The following is a 19477-nucleotide window of genomic DNA, read 5'->3' on the forward strand; positions in this document are numbered from 1 at the left end:
ATGGGCCAACAATGTCTATTCCCCAGAGGGCGAACGGACGACCCTCAATGATTGGTCTTTGGATGTGCTTGGTGGTGTGTGACTCATTTGCATGAATCTGGCAACTGTGACAAGATTCTACCAAACTTTGGGCGTCTACCTCGGCCGTGGGCCAGTAGAAACCTGCTAACCTGGATTTTTTCAAAATCGTGGCGGATGCCTCGTGTGATCCACAAGATCCCTCATGTAGCTCCTTAAGGATTTGCTGTCCTTCCTCTGGTAGAATGCACTTCAGCCAAGGATGGCTAAAGGATTTTCTGTAAAGACCATCATTGATCAAGGAGAAATAAGCTGCCCTTCTGATTATCCTTCGCGACTCTTCTTTATCTTCAGGTAATGTTCCATTTAGCAAGTATTGGCGGATAACCGTCCTCCAATCATCCTCCACTGTTGTGAGTAGGGTTACCTCCGCAGATACAAATGCCGGGGCCATTTTTACCTCGAAGGGACAGTCCGGATCCGCCCAGTTTGCCTCACAAGAAGCCATTTTGGCCAATTGATCCGCCTCTGTGTTGGATTCTCTTGGTATGTGAACCAATTCCCATCTGGCTTCTTTAGCTTCAAGGTTATCTAGCAATTTCTTGACTTTTGCTACATATTTGGCCAGGATCTCGTCTTTTACCTCGTAATTCTTGATGACTTGGTTGACCATTAGTTTTGAATCGCTGTAGATCACGATCCGCTCCCGGGGTGATCTCTTGAAGTATACGTAGACCCAATATCAGGGCCTCGTACTCAGCAGCATTATTAGTGGCATGGAAATTTAATTTTGCTGCGTACCGCAATTTTATGTAATGGGGACCCTTGATCACAACTCCCACCCCTACTCCCTCCGCCGATGAAGCCCCGTCGGTACACATCGACCATTCTTCTAACGGAGGTTTGGGATGAGATATCCCCTCATCAGTGAATTCATTCACGAAGTCCGCCAGGACTTGACTTTTCAATGATGACCTGCTTTCATATCTTACATCAAATTCGCCTAGGCGGATCGCTCATTCCATCAACCTTCCCGAAGTGTCCGGTTTCTGCAATACTTTTCTCATTGGTATATTGGTACGAACTATTACTGTATGCGCCTGAAAATATGGCCTAAGGCGTATTTCCGTGGTTACAACAGCCAGTGCCATTTTATCTAGTCTTGAATATCTGGTTTCAGCATCTTTCAAAACCTTGCTCACGTAATAAATTGGGAACTGTTGGCCATCTTCCTCTCGTATCATGACTGTGCATACGGCTTTATCCGTGACCGATACATATATGTATAAATCTTCTCCCTTCAAAGATCGACTCATCATAGGTGGTTCTGTGAGGAACCGCTTGATTCCTTCAAAAGCATTCTGACAATCTTCATTCCACTCGAATGCTTTTTGCTGTTTGATAACTTCGAAAAAAGGCTGACATCTACGGGCTGAGCAAGAAATAAACCTGCCCAAGGCTATGATATGCCCGTTAAGGCGTTGTACCTCCTTGATGTTCCGGGGCGCTTGCATCTCAAGAACTGCTTTGACTTTGTCAGGGTTTGGGCTAACTCCTTTTTCACTGATCACGAATCCTAAAAATTTTCCATATGTAGCTCCAAAAGTGCATTTCTCGGGATTTAACTTGATGTTGTGGTGTCGCAATACGCCCAGTACTTCCTTTATATCTTCTGCATGCCTTTCTGCCGTCGTGCTTTTAATGATCATATCATCTACGTAGACGGAATAATTACCACTTTTATTGTCCGCGAATATCTTGTTCATCATCATCTGATAGGTAGCTCCCGCATTTTTGAGCCCGAAGGGCATAACTTTGAAACAATAAGTGGCCTGATGTGTTACGAATGAGGTCTTGATTCTATCCGAGGGCTCCATAGGGATTTGATGATAACTAGACTTTACATCAGTAAAGGAATACATTGCGTGACCGGCAGTTCCATCTACAAGCATGTCTATGCACGGTAGAGGATAATTATCTTTGGGGCAAGCTTTATTAAGATCTGTGAAATCGATGCACATACGATAAGATCCGCCAGCTTTCTTGACTAGTACGACGTTCGCCAACCACTGGGTATAAAGCACCTCCTCGATGGCATCCGCCTTTTGGAGCTTGGCGATTTCGTCCTCAATCACTTTTTGCCTTTTCGGACCATGGTTTCTCCTCTTCTGAGCCACAGGAACCGCGTTTTTGTCAATGTTGAGTTTATGGGTGATCACATCTGGGCTAATCTCGGGGAGTATTTCATCCTTCCACGCGAAAACATCTTCAGTTTCGCCAAGTACTTTGGTGATTGCATCTCTGATCTCACCTTGTAGACTTTTAGCTATCCGCACCTGCTTCCCATCCGCCACAGGGTACATTTCGGTTTCCCCCAAAGCCATTGTGACGCGTTCCTCCTCGTCCTCCTCCTTAGATTGAGGGCGAATCATTAAGGATGCAGAATATGTCTCTTGGGCCACTTTTTGACAACCTTTGACCATCATGCATCCCTTGGCCGTGGGAATGTAGAGTGTTAAATGGCGAATGGAGATAAGAGCTGCAACTTCGGAGATAAAAGGTCGTCCAAGGATAATATTGTAAGCTAATTGTCCATCTAAGATTGAAAACTCCAAATCTTCTCTCCAAACTTTATCATCCCCAGTAAGCTCGCAGTCCAAAGTAACCTGACCTTTCGTCTGAATGGTATGACCAGTGACTCTTAAAATATCGACCACAGTTGGTTCTACCCGGATAGGATCAATTTTGAGCTTGGCGAATGCTCCTCGCGTAATGATGTTACATGAACTTCCCGTATCAATCATTACTCGCCTTATTTCCCAACCTTCAACCCTCATGGTGACAACCAGTGCGTCCGCATGGGGTGCAATCTTCTGACCTGTATCTGAAAAAGGGCGATTTAATGACATTCTCTCAAGGGTGGTCATCCTTGCTTTCTTTGCCGTTGGCTGATAACCAGGTCCGCCAGCTATGACGTTAATTATGTTTTTTCTCTTCCTTTTCGTCGAGTCCTCCTTGAGTCTAGCATCTTCTCTTCCTTCTATTTGGATAAATCGATCCAATTTACCTTGTCCACCAAGTCGTTTGGTTTTTCGAGCCAACTCCCAGCCAGCATCCGCGTAGCCATTTTCCTTGTGATATTTATAACAATTCTCAGGAGTGGTCGTATCTGTGCGACCAGCACTTGGCGGTGTAATTATCAGTGATTTAATCTCAGAGGAGGAGTTTCGTCTTTCCTCCGTCATGATCTTTCAGTGTGAACAAAAAATCCTTTATTTGACCAAGGACTCCACGCTCACCGCACCAATTGATAACACTGGAGGAATTTCCAATCAGATCACGTCCCTGTGAGGCGCCGTTGGGATCGGTCGGGGACACTCCGATGCCAAAGTCAGTAACAAATATGGAGAATAAACTGAATAGACAGAGCTTAGCAAAAAGTAAGTATGAGTGAATGTACCTTGATAGCCTAGACGTAGGCTATTTATAGTAGATGGATTTGTAACTTCTAGGTAACTAGAGAGTCTCCATTAATGCTCATTTAATGGCGGTTACAAGTTACTCTTAACCTGGCGGGTTAAGACTATTAATGATTCATTTAATGATCATTATGGCTGAGTTGTCAGTTAGCCGTTACTTTAAGTAAATGGAGAGATTCGCCTTAGAGATCCGCCAGCGGATCTCTTAGAGCTAACCCAGGGGGATCCGCCGGGCGGCTTCCTATGCCACGTGGCATATTTGAGGCGATTATCTCCTTTGGTCCTTGCGATGATATCCCGATGTTATCAATGTTAATATTCTCTCTTTATTGTATTTCCTATTATAATTACCTCTAGCATAATTATAATAGGAAATATTTGGCACAATCGTTTGGGTCATCCAGGGCCCACAGTTTTAAATTCTCTTCGGAATAATAATTTAATTTCTTGTAATGGTCTCTTACACTGACGCCGATTGGGGAGGTTGTCCGGATACCCGAAGTTCCACCTCTGGTTATTGTGTTTTTCTTGGGGACAACCTCATCTCCTGGTCCGCCAAGAGGCAACCAACCCTCTCTCACTCGAGTGCCGAAGCCGAGTATAGGGGCGTCGCAAATGTTGTCTCCGAAACTTGTTGGATTTGAAATCTCCTACTCGAACTTCACTGTCCCATTCGGAAGTCCAATTTGGTTTATTGTGATAATGTCAGTGTCGTTTATTTGTCCGAGAATCCTGTTCAGCACCAGCGGACCAAACATGTCGAGATGGATATACATTTTGTACGGGAAAAAGTCGCCAAAGGCGAGGTTCGAGTTCTTCATGTTCCTTCTCGACATCAACTTGCAGACATTTTCACCAAAGGCCTTCCTTCTGTATTGTTTGATGATTTTCAGGCTAGTCTCAACGTGCGTCCTCCTCCCGTTTCGACTACGGGGGTGTGTTAGATATTGTTATATATGTTAATATTCTCTCTTTATTGTATTTCCTATTATAATTACCTCTAGCATAATTATAGGAATTATACCATAATTGTATTGTATTTCCTATTATAATTACCTCTAGCATAATTATAGGAATCATACTATTGTATAAATACCCCTTTCATGATTAATAGAAAATCAAGGGATTCACAATCCAACATTTTATTCTTAATCTTTTCTATTTCTATTTTTCTTTTTCTCTTTAGAAGTTCTCTTTTGGCTATTTTAAATAGCATCTTTGAGTAATATGAAATTGAAGATTCCGTACGTCCAATTAACCCTGGAGAAGAAAGAAGAAGCAGGGCTGACCCTGAGCATATGTCAGGAGTGCGGCCGTCTAGGGTCCAAGGCTAAAAGAGGCCCAAATTTTTTATTTTTGCTATATATACTAATTTTTTGTTATAAATATAGTTATAATACTCATTCAAGGATCCATTATCTCTTATTTCACCTGGGGCTCATAAAATACCAGGACCGGCCCTGGGAAGAATATGGTATCATAGTGGAGGAGGATGATATGAGTACAGAGCAGTTGGATATACGGTGGTGTTTAGTAGGGCTGTACAAAATATACCCCACCCACCAATTCAACCTAACATATTCTATATTATCTAATTTATTTGTTGCGTTGGGTTGGGTTGGATTTGATTAAGAAATATTGAATGGAATTTGAATTATTCATCCACTGAATCAGAATTATTCTCTTCATACTTATTCTTTTCATACATATTCTTTTAATATTAGTAGTTTTTATTCTACCGGACGGCAATTAGACCAGCATTGTTATATGGTACGGAGTGTTGGGCAGTGAAACACTGCCACATCCATAAGATGTCGGTGGCGGAGATGCGTATGTTGAGATGGATGTGTGGTCACACGAGAAAGGACCGGGTGCGTAATGAAATAATTAGGACAAAAGTAGGGGTCACATCTATTGAGAATAAAATGAGAGAAAACCGACTAAGGTGGTTTGGCCATGTGAGACGTAGAGCGCTTGATGCGCCGGTTAGGAGAACCGAAGAGTGGCAAAGGGATGTAGTGGTGAGGGGTAGGGGAAGACCTAAGCAAACTTGGAGGAGGGTGATCGAGAGTGATATGAGTTTATTGGGAATTGAGGAAAATATGGTAGTGGATAGGATGGAGTGGAGGGAGCGAATCTGTGTCGCTGACACGACTTGATTTTCACGATTTTATATGATGGTTCATGTTAGCCGACCCCGAATCATTTCGGGACTAAGGCTTTGTTGTTGTTATTGTTGTTGTTGTTGTATATATAGTTTCCTTGAAAATAATATATTTATTTATTTATAAAATGTGAGGATGTGTCCACAATCCAATAAATAATTTCGTCAAAACATTCATTTATTTAATAGTTAATAAATATATATATATTTATTCCACATATAAAACGTCTAAAACAAAAAATAATAATTCTCTAATTCCACGAAATATTAAATTATATATATCCTCAAAAGAAAACTTATAAAATTAAGGGTTAATTTAAAAAAAACACATGGTTCATGTTTTTATAGATCAGAAATTCTAAAATTCCATAATTTTCTAGAATTTAAGATTCCTAAATTCCATAATTTTCTGGAATTTCAGATCTATGGAATTTTTAAAATTTAAGATTTCTAGAATTTCAAAAAATTTTGGAACTTCAAAAATTATTAAATTCTGGATATTTTAGAATTTGAATTTCAAAAATTCTAGAATTTTTGGAAATTCTAGAAATTCTGGCATTCTAGAAATTCCAGAATCCAGAAATTCTAGTATTTTAAAAATTCTGGAATTTTGGAAATTCTCGAATTCTAGAATCTAGACATTCTGGAATTTCAGAATCCAGAATTTCTATAATTTAAAAAAAATTCAAAAATTCTGGAATTTCAAAGATTCTAGAATTTAAAAAATTATGGAATTTCAGAAACTCAAAAATTCCAAATATTCTCAAATTCGAAAATTCTGGAATTTCAAAAATTTCAGAATTTTAGAAAATCTGGAATTTTAAAATTCTGGAATTCTAGAAATTCTAGAATTCTAGAATCTGGAATTTCAGAATCGAAAAATTCTAGAATTTCAAAAATTCTGAAATTTTAAAAATTCTGACATTCCATAAATTTTCAAATTTTAGAAATTCTGGAATTCCAGAAATTCTTGAATTTTAGAAATCTTGAATTCTAAATTCTTTTTAGAAATCTGGAATTCCAGAAGAAAAAAAAAACAGGTCAAAAAGTGACTTAAAAAATCTCAAAAATACTACTCTATTTTAAAGGTGTCAAGTCATTTATTTTAGAGCAAAAATACTTATATGTGCTTACCTGTACAAATACGAAACCACATGTGTTTTTTTAACTAACTAAAAAATTAACATCATTTACGTTCTATTTGGTACAAATATTTGTAAGCTCATTAGTTTAATCAAATATTTAATAGGTATAAATTTATATTTGAAATTATTTGAATTAATAACCAATCCAACCCAATCCACTGAACTTCAATATTTAATGGGTTGGGGTGGTTTTAATAACCAACCCATGAATTTTTTCTTTTGATGGCTTGGGTTGGATTGTAACCCAAATACAAAAAATTAATTCATTGTACACTCCTAGTGCTTAGTTGGTAGGTTTCTTAGTAATAAATCAGTGGACATTCATTCCTTGTGTGACCTTATGGATGCATTATGGAAGCCTGCAAAATAAGTCTTCATTAAAGCGACTCATATTAATTTGTTCCTATTTCAGTCTTTTCATGAGATCGATACTAAAAGGGTCATTGATACATGTACATTTGACAATAAACTGCTTCTTGCTAAAAGGTTGACCCAAGCTGATATTCCTATTGAGATTCCTCTTTTAAATATTGATGCTTGGGTTCAAGTCTATATATAACCTGCCTAACGGCTTCAAGTCGGAAAAAGTTGCAATTGCAATCATTAATCATATAGGTAGATTCCTTACCATTGAATCAAATAAGTTTCTGGAAACATGGAGAGGGTACATACGCTTAAAAGTGTCCATAGATGTATCTAAATCTCTCATGAGAATGATGAAGATCAAGCAATCCACAGAGCATTGGTTTTCGATGGATTTTAAGTATGAACATCAAAAGACTGTTTTATTTGTGGCCTTTTGGACCATACTAATTTTCTTGTCCATTAGTCAATGAGATAAATGACGGTAATGTGGAACGTTCTTATAGTCCCAATATGTTGGCTTTTCGAGGATGAAATAACCTGGCAAATGGGCTAGATGGATGGTGACGGAGACTAGTCTCTGGGAAGTGGAAGGTGGATGTACATTAAAGGGGGAGGGAGGTGTTGAAATCGTGCCGTTACAAAAGGAAATTAATGCAATTAGTAGGGATAATGGACATTTTCAGGAAGTTAGGGTAGTTAGTGGGTTGATGTGCAGAATCAATACATTATTAGTGGGAAGATTAATATGGTAATTGATGGTTTTGGTGGATCATGTGTTATTAATGAGGGAGCTATAATTACGGATCAAGATGAGAGAGTGGTAATTATAAATCCCAAACACAGATGAGAGGATAGGTTTGGAGATGAAGGAGTAAGTTTTGATAACACTATTGATTTGGGCACAAAAAAAGGCTCTAGATGGGTGTTGCATGTCAGGTCCGTCCATCATCAGGAGTCTCCTTGAAACTGTCGTGAACTTAACAAGCCACGGGCAGTTAGAATGTTGTTGGACCTGACCCGTAACTGTAAACATATTCTAGTTTTCTCTGTAAAACATGTATTGGGGAGAGGAAATTGGATGCTTTAAGACAAGGAATGAGTTATGCAGGATGTGCCAGTGTTGATTGTGTTAGTGGGAGTAGGAGTGGTGGTTTAGGGTTTATTTGGAAAGAGGGTGACATAGTTCAAATTAGAGATTCGAGTAAAAACTAATTCATTTGTGTCTGGATCAACATTGTGGTCTACAGATTTCCATGGAAACCCAAATAGATCGAAAAGAAAGGAGTCATGACATCTCGTTTGTCATCTTTTATCTTCTTCGAATCAACCACAATGTTGTATGGGTAATTGTTTGACTAAAGATGAAAACGCTATGAGGATTAGAGAGACCCTTAGTTGGCTCGAAAATTATGGTTTGGATAATTGTTAGATTAAGACTGATGCAGTAATAGTGGATGGACATTTTAGACAAACTCATTTTCGGTTAGCATATAGCCTTATTTTAGAGGACTATAATTATTTACTTTTTATCTTTTAATGACATTAAGTAGGTGTTTGTTTTAGCTTTTCGGATGAGCGTTTAGCGTTTCATTCTAAGCCGCAAGAAATATAGCGTTTGGTTATGTTTATATAACCGCAGCGTTTAGCATTTTCTCTGGAAACGGTAGCGTTTTGGAGCGTTTCACGAAAAGCTCCTATTTGGAGCTTTTCATAAACAGCTGTTTGTAGTTATTTGTTATTAATAAAATTATCCTTCTTATTTCCACAAAATATATTTATTCTTTAACATTATTTATATTTCTACAACATAATTACCGAGAGAACAAGGTTTTATTGCGTTCGATAAATTTTTTATCTTTTATATAGATTATTTTTATTAATTTGTGTAACACATTTTTTATTTTATAATAGGATAAGGTGCAAAAAATACCACTAACATTTGTAGCTATGAGCAATCTTACCTTAACGTCTAAAATTGTGCAATTATACCGCTAATGTTGGCAGCCAAAAGCAATTTTATGGACATTTGTCACATTTTTCCGTTTATAATTTCATCGTTGATTAATTTAAAACATACACATTTTAGACATTTTAAATCCGAACAGCAACAGTTCAATATAATTTTACCAAACACAACGCTAATAATAAACAGCTAACAGCTTACTGTAACTGCAAACAGCTAACAACAACCGCAATAGTTATTAGTTAACAGCTGAACCAAACAGACCCTAATATTAAGTTTGTTGGCTATTCTGTGAATAGTTTGACTCACAAATAACTAGATCTACTTATTCTATGTTAAAACTTATAGAATGGTCGGGTAGACCACCAAATTTTATTTGTCTACTTTATTTGCATTGACATGTTTTTTTTCTTAAAAAAAATTGCATTAAATTGTGAATTTTTAAAACGATAAGTATTAAAAATAAACTATTCATTGAAATAATCTAATTAATATCTTATAATATAGATTAGAAAACATTAAACAATATGTATTAAAAATTGGCATATGAAATTTTTGCACCACATTCTGCCCCTTGAGCCTAAGAGATTTAGTAAGAAATTCTACCTTGAAAATAGTTATGTCCTGAATTCTTTTTGTTTGCCAAGAAAGTTATGCCCTAAATTTATTTTGGGATTAATGATAACAATTATTGTTGGTATAGACATAAACCAATAGCTAATTAATTATTTGAAAACAGTATCCAATAGCGACTCGACAGTTGTGGGATAGACTGGCTTTTGGCATCTTTAAAAAGACAATCATACACAAGAGAAAAATATTTGTTTAATCAAAGTTAACTGACAGATGTCTACTGTGAAGGAGACCACGTTGCGCGTATACACGTGTCGATCCATATTTGATTTACGATTTTTTTATGCAACATCCCAGATAATAAAAAATAGTTATAATAATAATAATAAAACCTCTAACTGAAAGCTTGAAGATGAGTGTGGAACCGCACCAAACATGCCCGACATTGCCATATCTACTACGAGATTTCTTTTTTTTTTTTTTTAAATAGAGTGGCATGGAAAAAATGATTGCAACAAGAGTCGAATTATTTTATTTTTATCTAAAACATAAATACTCATAAACAAAAGAGTTTGGGTATCTGTCAATAAAAAATATATAAAATAATGGTTATTTTATAAAAAAAAAATACAGATTTTTTCTCATAAACTCGATCAGTATTGTCAATTGAGCTACTCGTACTTAGTTACAGCTTAAGGTATCTACATGTGTTTTTTTTTTTTTTAAGTGAAAATTCAAACTAATAATGACACCTTAGATTTCTTTGAAAGCTTATGGCAATATTCTTCTTGTAAACTATTTAAAGTATTAGAACTTTATCTCTAACTTATCCATAATGCTGTCCATAATGATAGTATTTACCTCTAGTCTATTATTTAGAAACACATGCTCTAATTTATCTAAAATATTGATTTTTAACTCCTGTCCTATATTATTTAGTACTCCTAATGATAAAATCTTAATCAAAATGTGTATGATAACAATTCTGTCAAAAGCTTCATCCATAAACTTTAACAGAACGTTATTAAAAATTTAATCTGATATTTAAAAATAATTTAATCGAACTTGAAATCTAATCATAATTCATACTCAATCTCATTAAAATGAAAAATTAATATTATTCTAACTATACATTCGATATATTCAATATCATTTGTACACGTTTATTTCTTAATACCAATTATATCTAATATCACTTGTACACTTTTTTTTTTTTTTTTTTTAGGAATGTACACATTTATTTCTTAATACCAATTATATCTAATAAAATTATGTCTTCATTGTTTGATTGGCAGGTCTTTTCCTGTTCAACAGTCCATGTTGTATAAATTATGCCCACTAAACACAAGTATACGTTCAATTCAAATGATCAGAGAGAGGACTGAATTCATCTCAAATCATTTATAATTTATATTGTATCTCCATTAATTTCTGTTTGTTATCCATTAGTTCTACATTCCATCTATCTAATATAGATTCGTGAAGTTCCTATTTTCCGTGTATTTGTATATTTCATACTAATCTGTGAGGGTGAGAGTTGATTGCTTTCCCATTAATGTACGTATATTTCAGGTGTATAATCTATAGGTTGCTGTCAAAGTACAGGAGATATGCCAGTATAAGGTTACCGCTCGACATAGACGCAAGCATGCAAAGCCATTACTTAATAGTCAAACAGCCATAAGCAAAATACAGGTATACACAATATGAAATTCTTATCGAAACAAGGATCCAAATGACCTAAAGTTGACGTTCATAATCAATTTAGCCCAAATCAAATTTAAGGTATCAACTCAATCCTTAAGTTTACAAATTGACCCAAACACAATCAGTTTTAACACCTCAAATTTAGGCTGATTTGACAAACTTTGCCAAGTTGAGGCTAAATTGATACCTAAAATTCAATGTTGGACTAAATTGACATTGGCTGCCAACATTAGAGACCATTTTGACTCTTAATTATATTCTTATTGAAGTTAACATAGCTCTCAATGTGACACTACTGAAGCAGTCGTCTGAATTTCATGCGGAGGCATTAACAGCACGATTGCCGACTTCTTTTTGCACGAAAGCTTTGACATATTCTTTCCTGCAAAACAGTCCGACCTTTGTAAGAGATGATGAGGTGAAGGTCCCACATCTACAATCTAAAGATATCTATCATGATAATCATAAGAGAGTTATTTATACCTTGCTGGTAGATGATCGTGTGGACGGTTGAAAGGAGTCCAAATTGGATCACCAACAAAAAGTCGCATTGCCTGCATCACTTTTTATTGTCAGAAATTGGAACTGTATTGAGGGGGAAATATAGAACAGCGTGAATACAAGTACAAACTGTTTGTAAGACATGTCCAAAAGGCCCACACCATCATTCAATATCACACACTACGATCTTTCAATATCAAACTACCAATTTCGAACTGAAGAGTTAGGCAAAAAGCATGTTGAGGCCCCCTAATCATTCTATATTAGTACCATAATCTAAGATTCTATATCATTACTGAATAATAAAATGACATGGTGTCACTCTAAAACATCAAAAAAGGGGGACGCCAAATCTAGTATTGGTGATGATGGTGGCAGCATTAGATAGAACAGTAGTGCATATCTAATATATCTTCTTTTAAGAGATATAACCGACCGGTGGTTTTCACCGGGTCAGCGACTGACTAAATGAATAGATCTAGGCTCGTGGAGATTAAAATCATCATAAGGCAGCTTAGATCTGATAAGCCTAGATCTAAAGGTAAAGGTGACTGACCAAATGAATATGGTCAGAAAACTACCCTATAAGCGACACATGGTATTAGATAGAGCCATGAAATCATTGGTTAGTGGTTACTATAAATCTTTAATTACTAAAGTCTAATGGTGCTACTGGTTATAGTAGGAGCACTGCCACGAGCCCATGGTATATATCATTCTGCATGAGAAAACACTCAGTGCACGACAAATATCAACAGCCTAGTTACCATAGAAATGGGTGGAGAGTAGGAAGGACTACGTTAATGACTTATCAAATTTCCCCTCCCGGCAAATAAACAACACAACATGTTCTTTTATATACCTTGATGTAGTTGTCTGTATCTAGAGTGAAGCGATGATAAATTCCAGCTGGCAAAACAATCATTCCCCCTTTCTTCACCCAGACACGAATCCAGCGCTCATCATGATCCCTGACATCAAAATAACCTTCACAAACCCAAGATTATTCAGAGACTTGAACAGACAAGCATAACAACAAATCGGAGAGAGAGAGAGAGAGGGAGAAATATTTACCACTTCCAGCCACACAGTAACGGATCTCCTCATCAGTGTGAAGATGTTCTTCGAAAAAGTTCTTAATCTTCTCTTCATAATTTGGAAGCTTCTCAGGGCAAACTTCACAGAAGTCCTGGCAAAAAGTATTATTTAGTAAACACCGAGTACTTGTCAAACACAAAAAAAATAACTGACCATTAATGCTGAAACAAATCAAGCAGCAGTGCAGCACCTATCTGATCAAACATTATTCTGAAAGGCCTGAGAAACCTCCAATTGACCCATCTATATATGGGTTTTCCATCTAAATTGAATGACTTAAGAGAAAGAAGCATAATACAACTAACTTATATCCTAACAGTGAAAATTATTCCCACATTGGCATTCCCATAGCACAGCAACAGAAACAGCAAAATATTGGGCATTGCTGTAACAACTAACAACCAATCCTCACCATAAAACAAATAGAATAATAACAAGATGACAAATTTAACAGGACTAAATAAAGTAATGGAACAAACCATGTAGGAATATCCACGTTCTTCTCGGATCTTCTTCAACTCTTCATCTGTTTCATAATTGTCAGCATCTAGTCTCCAACTGATTACCCCAAGCTCTACAAGGCAAGAATTGTTTAATGAAGGTGAATTGAAGTTCCTTTAAGATTTTGATGATCTCATAAAATAAAGCCATTTTGCAATGATGTGTACCAGCAAGTTGGTCTAGGGACACAAATTCCTTAGGATCCTTGTGATGGGGCAGTCTCTGGTCTTCATCACTATCATTCATGTACCATGCTTGAATAACTTCTTCTCTTAGATCCTGCAAAAGTTAAGAAACACAGAAAATAAAGAAAACTGCCACAGCCTATTTACAATTCTTTTTTTCAGCATGTTTCTAACAAATTTATCTGTGGAAAACCAAAGTTACAGAAATGTAATGTTAATACTACAAAGGTCTTTAGAATTTGGCAATGTAATGTTAATACTACAAAGACCCTACATTAGAAACAACGGCAAATGAGGATAATTGAATATGGAGCTCCTATAAATACACAGCCATATAAGATACAAAGTCCCCTGGGTATCTATTGTCTCTGTTCTCTTTTACATTCTTTAGAAACAAACCCATCTCTAACTTTTGCAAAGATTGGCAATACCAGCACTACTATCACCATTTCCTTTCTCCTACATGCACTATCACCATAGACCAAATGCCAGAGTTACACTAGAATCCATTACCAGTTTTTGAGATCATATCTCTAGTTAATGTACAGGTACAGCTTATGCTCTTCAACCACAAAAATAATAACAACCATAGAAAGTGAAAAAGAAAACCACGAATAGAAGTTAAAAATAACAACGGACAATTTCATATACACTAACACACTGCAGTATTCTATGAAAATCCATTTCCGGCTATTACTCTTAATATGAAGATTCAATGTAATATACAAACCGGACAGAATTTTGCTTGAAACCAACTCTTTTATAATTTAAGAATATAGCATTAAGTTGTACAGAATTGCTTCATCCTATCAACCGTTTCAGTTTATCAATTAAACTATTAAAACAGAAATGACAGAAATTTTTGTAGGTAAATAGCATCAGATGCCACAATAATTCGCGGTAGAACCTCAGGGGCAAAATGAGAAAGATTCGGACTGTGGACCTGCTGCAGCACATGGTTTTGGGGTAGCTAGAAACTCTAGCATTTCAAAAATCATTAACTCCCAGCGCATAGTGGTTGCAAAGTGCAAAAGCAGTTTGATACCAGCCTATCCACGGCAGCAAATGGGGCTAAGTCGTTTACAGTAGCTATCTTGTAAATTTGGCTAATCCACAGCATACATGCAAAATATATGTATTATGTGCACATATGTGAAGGATTTGATAAAATGAGTCCTCTTCATATTGAGATGGATCACCTCAAAGGTTTACAGCATAGATGGCAACATCCCTACTTAATATTTCACATGAAATATAATTAGTCGTCTCTTTTAACCTAGAAAATGAGTTGTAGATGATCCATGCAATTCCAATTTGAGCTCCTATCCAGTAAAATTCACGGGACAAACAAAAATTGATCAAAGCAATTGAACGCTGCTCATCTCAATAAGAAACAATCCGAACTTGTAAAAATTCCAATACTAGAAAGTCCAATTCCAATTGAAATCGAACATAAAAACCAATTAATGTTTCATAACTTTATTCACCAGCTAGGGTTTCATCTCAAGCACCAGGGAATAGGATTTAGGAATGAAAATCTCATGGGATTTCATAGACATAACATATAATCGCTAAGCGCGCGCAGAGCGAATCATCCATTATATGCACCAAGTCAAGCAGCTAAAATAGAGATATTAAAGAAGCTTTCTAAGAAATACCTTGTGTGGCGCAACCATGTTTACTTGCTCTCTGCTCAAATGGCTGCTTCCTCGGTGCTTTGGCTTAACGCGATATCGATATGGATGATGACGCCTAGAGAGAAAATGATTTATAAAATTTGCAAGTTCCTTGCACAGCTAAAATACCGAAATGCCCTCGAGAATTGGTTGGATATTTCATATTTTGTGGCTAGACAATGTATTAGTTGTTGCTCCAGATAAAATTACGTGTAAGATTAACTGAATGGCTGCAATAGTATTATTGTCTTTTCGCCTGTGGAAGGCGACGACTAGTGTGGACATTGCTGCTAAATGTCAGCGTTTTTGTTAGGTTAGTTCCAAAAAAAAAAAACATTTGTTAAATTGATATTGATTCCCACAAAAAAAAAAAAAAACTATTGTGTTTTTTTAATTTGGTAAAAACGAATATTTTTTTATTGACAATAACCATTTCACCGCTTTATTTTTCAACGATTAAAATTATATGAACCACGTTTTTTATTTTTCAAAATCATATTCTTTTAAATTCTCTCACAATATTAATTTTATATCCTAATGTAATCAAACAAAACTTAAATTAATCTCAAAACTAAAAAGTTAAAGAATTAAAATTGATTAAATTCTTAAATTTTTTAACCTTTTAAGAGGTTAACATTCAAATTGGAAATTTTAAAAAAAATTTACCTTTAAGAGGTTAACATTCAAATTGGTAACTCAAACGTCAACAATTTTATTTTGAAAAATAAAATAAAATAAATCATAGTCCGTCTATAGATCATCACAAGATATTCTTTTTGTAATTAACCCGTTTTGTTATGCTTTTGTATATCCTTAGTCACAACTTGACTTCATGTAATGGCCCTATAATGAACTCTCATTAGATTAGAGTTTGATTATTAGGGTAAATTATAATTATGGACCTTTTAACTTTAGTCTTATTTCTTTATTTGCTCTGAACTTTTAAAATTTGACATAAAACTCTTTGGATTTTATCATTTACCAACATAAAACCTTTTATTACTTTGATAAAAGGTAATTGTCTATTGTAGAGCTGATGAACATGATATTAGATGTTAACTAATTAGGAGAGGAAAATAGATGTTTAGAGAAAAAAGCTTTCAAAAATTGTGTCGTTTACTTTCGTAAAAGATTTTTATGTTAGTAAAAAGAAAGTTTAGGAATCATTATGTGTAGTTTGGAAGTTCATAGACTATAAAGAAAATAATGTCAAAATTGAGGGTCATGACTATAATTTACTCATAATTATTATACAAAACTGTAAAAAATCATCAATAGTATTTTTTTAGATGTTTTGGCTTTTTTGTACAATAGTAAAACCAAAAGAAACAAAAAAAAAATGAGGGGAAAGAAAAGTCCAAATATCAATTTGTAGTCCCTAAACCCCTATACTCATCTTCTAAAAGTTGCCTAGATCACTTGGCACCACTGTGAGCGAAGCCGTGCCTTTCTTTGCATTCAAAGCTGATTTAGCCAATAGATCGTCACATTTATCTGCTTCTCTATAAATATGTTTAAACGTAACTGTGCCTACAATATCTGAATAAGTGCACCAGCATTTCGTCCTCCCCGCCATAGCGACTGCAAATAGCATTTACTAAGTTGTCTTCTCTTGCGTTCTTCTTGGGTTAGCAGACGATTTTTAACTAACAACCAAAAGAAGCATCTGATTCTATACAAGACATCAATCTTCCAAATATAATTTCAGTCCCAATTACCTTCATTCAAATCCTTTCCAGCCACGATTTTACATGTCTATTTATTGGAGAATTTACCATTTGATCTCCATATTCATTGATTTTTATAGCAGCCATTTGTAAACAAATTTTAATTAGCAGCAGGTGTTCATTTTGTGAAGAATATTCACCCCTAAATATCTCCCCATGAAATAAATTAGAGAAATTCCACATTGAATTATAATTATTTTTTATTATTAAAATTATTATTTTTATTTTAATTATTGTTATTTTTAAAGTCTAAACATGTAACCCCCGTCCCGGGTCGCATTGAAAACACACAGAAATCTAAGGAATTATCATAATTGTATGCAAACAACAACATAATCAAATAAAGCTTCCTTATTTATTATTGTCTATCAAAAATTAATATTCAAAAGGTTCAATAACCAATAAAACAATGTAATCGATCAATAAAAATTCACTTAATCTAAACAAAGTAATCCACTTCAACAATACATTAAATCCTAATAAATGTCCATAAAATTTCTAATGAGAATGAGACGCTTGTGCTGGCCAACCTGAATGCAGGATAAACCTGAAAATCTAGCAAATAGAAGAACCTCTGAACCTAGCTTGAAAATTTCAACTTAGCAAAGGGTGAGCTGTCTACTCAATAAACATAATTATCTATATTTATATAAATATATATATATATAATTAATTAATTTCATGTTAACTTAACGTTTAGTAAATCAAACAATCAACCATTAATCAAGAATAAGATATAAACGTATCATCTCATATGTGACTCGATTTATCTGAAACAAAAATTATAATTTATTATCTTTATTTTTAAGGGCCCAGCTAGACCTAAGTGAAATATACTCAATGGTCTCATGGTTAACAATATTCCAACGTAGGCATACGTTATACGTACCCTTTCAACCTCATAATGATTATCTCAATAATACGGTACTGCTATCGCCTCCAGTTTCAGGACACAATACAAGCTCAATAACACCCTACCCAAGTGCCTGTGATCACAGTTATCAACAAACCTCCAGACCATTGAATATACTCACCCAAGCTAACTATTTATGTTTTCTACTAACTCAGATATAAACCAACACAATTCCACAATTCTTAATCTTCTGAACGCATATTCATTCCCGTTCTACCATGGTATCATTTCACGGCTAATTACCTCACTAGGTAAATACATGAGTAACACGATTTCAAAGGAAACAAAACATTATATTGATAATCCAACCATAGAGATAACATTTGAAACTCCAATATCAAATCACCATTTATATAAATAAAGTACCCATCAAATGATAATCATATACTCAACATTCATCATTCAACATACATTTAATTATCATATGACAACACATTAATAGACACTCACATAAAAGTGTGTATATATATATATATATATATATATATATAAACATAAACAATTAAGTTTACCTCTCGTCTCAAAACGCTAATTAATTTGTTCAGGTTTTAACGCTGACTCCCCGGAGTTTCGCCGGAGCACGGTGGTCGGCTGCCGGAAGTTCGCCGGAGATGCTAAAATCGCGAACAGAGACTATCACGAGATAGCCAACGATCAGAGAAGTCCAAAAGTACACCCCTTTCGCAACTAAAACCGCCTAAAAGGTTGAGATCTAACACTTTTCCTGTCAAAATACCCACTCCGGTCAATAGTGGTCTTGAAATGTTCCTCACGAAACAAAGAATTTAATAGTGTAATTTTCGTTTCAAGAGGTGATCGGAGTAAGAAGTTAAGGAAAAAAATAAAATGAAAAAAAAATAAGAAAAGAAATAAGATGCGGCCGCCATTTTTGTTTGTTCCCCCAAAACCTTCAACTCGTTTTTCTTTTCTTTTTCTCTTCCCTGAACCCAAAAAACTATAATAATAATAATAATAATAATCTATTAGTTTCTTCAAAAAAAAAAAAAAATAATAATAATAATCTATTAGTAATAAAAGTTAATGGATCATATAAAAAAAATAATAATTATATTATATTATATTTTAATTATAATATATATCATAATTTTATTTTGTAAAACGCCTTCTATAAAAATTACGGATGTTATATACCAATTGTAACACCATGGTTCAATATTATGTAAATATTATCCGTTCTGGCCCAATTCCAATACATTGAGCCTCACGGTTTTAAAACGCGTTTGCATGTATTGGATTCGCATCTTACTAATAAGCCTCAATCACTCCCTCTCCATTTTCGATGTGGGATTCAGTTCATTCCTGCCCCCATTGCCATCTCTTATGGCCGCTCCTTGCTCAGGCCTTCTTACCCTGACGCCACCCACTCCGGATCGGGTCGTTACAAAACATATCTTACTACATTATTAGCTATGTTCTTAAAAAAATGCCTAATATATTACC

General features: G+C 35.1%; 1 protein-coding gene across 1 annotated transcript; it reads right to left on the bottom strand.

The window, feature by feature from the left end:
- Window positions 1-11345: 11345 nt before the first annotated feature.
- On the bottom strand, window positions 11346-15516 carry LOC136219679 (acireductone dioxygenase 2). The gene is made up of 7 exons (XM_066007167.1): window positions 15359-15516; window positions 13683-13794; window positions 13494-13588; window positions 12991-13105; window positions 12779-12903; window positions 11899-11969; window positions 11346-11797 (listed from the first exon to the last, which is right to left on the bottom strand). Exons 1-7 carry the CDS (start codon window positions 15374-15376, stop codon window positions 11731-11733), a joined length of 603 nt encoding a protein of 200 aa, XP_065863239.1. The 5' UTR covers window positions 15377-15516; the 3' UTR covers window positions 11346-11730.
- Between the last annotated feature and the right edge of the window lie 3961 nt (window positions 15517-19477).

This window comes from Euphorbia lathyris, chromosome 2 (assembly GCF_963576675.1).
Source record: "Euphorbia lathyris chromosome 2, ddEupLath1.1, whole genome shotgun sequence".
Lineage (NCBI taxonomy): Eukaryota > Viridiplantae > Streptophyta > Magnoliopsida > Malpighiales > Euphorbiaceae > Euphorbia > Euphorbia lathyris.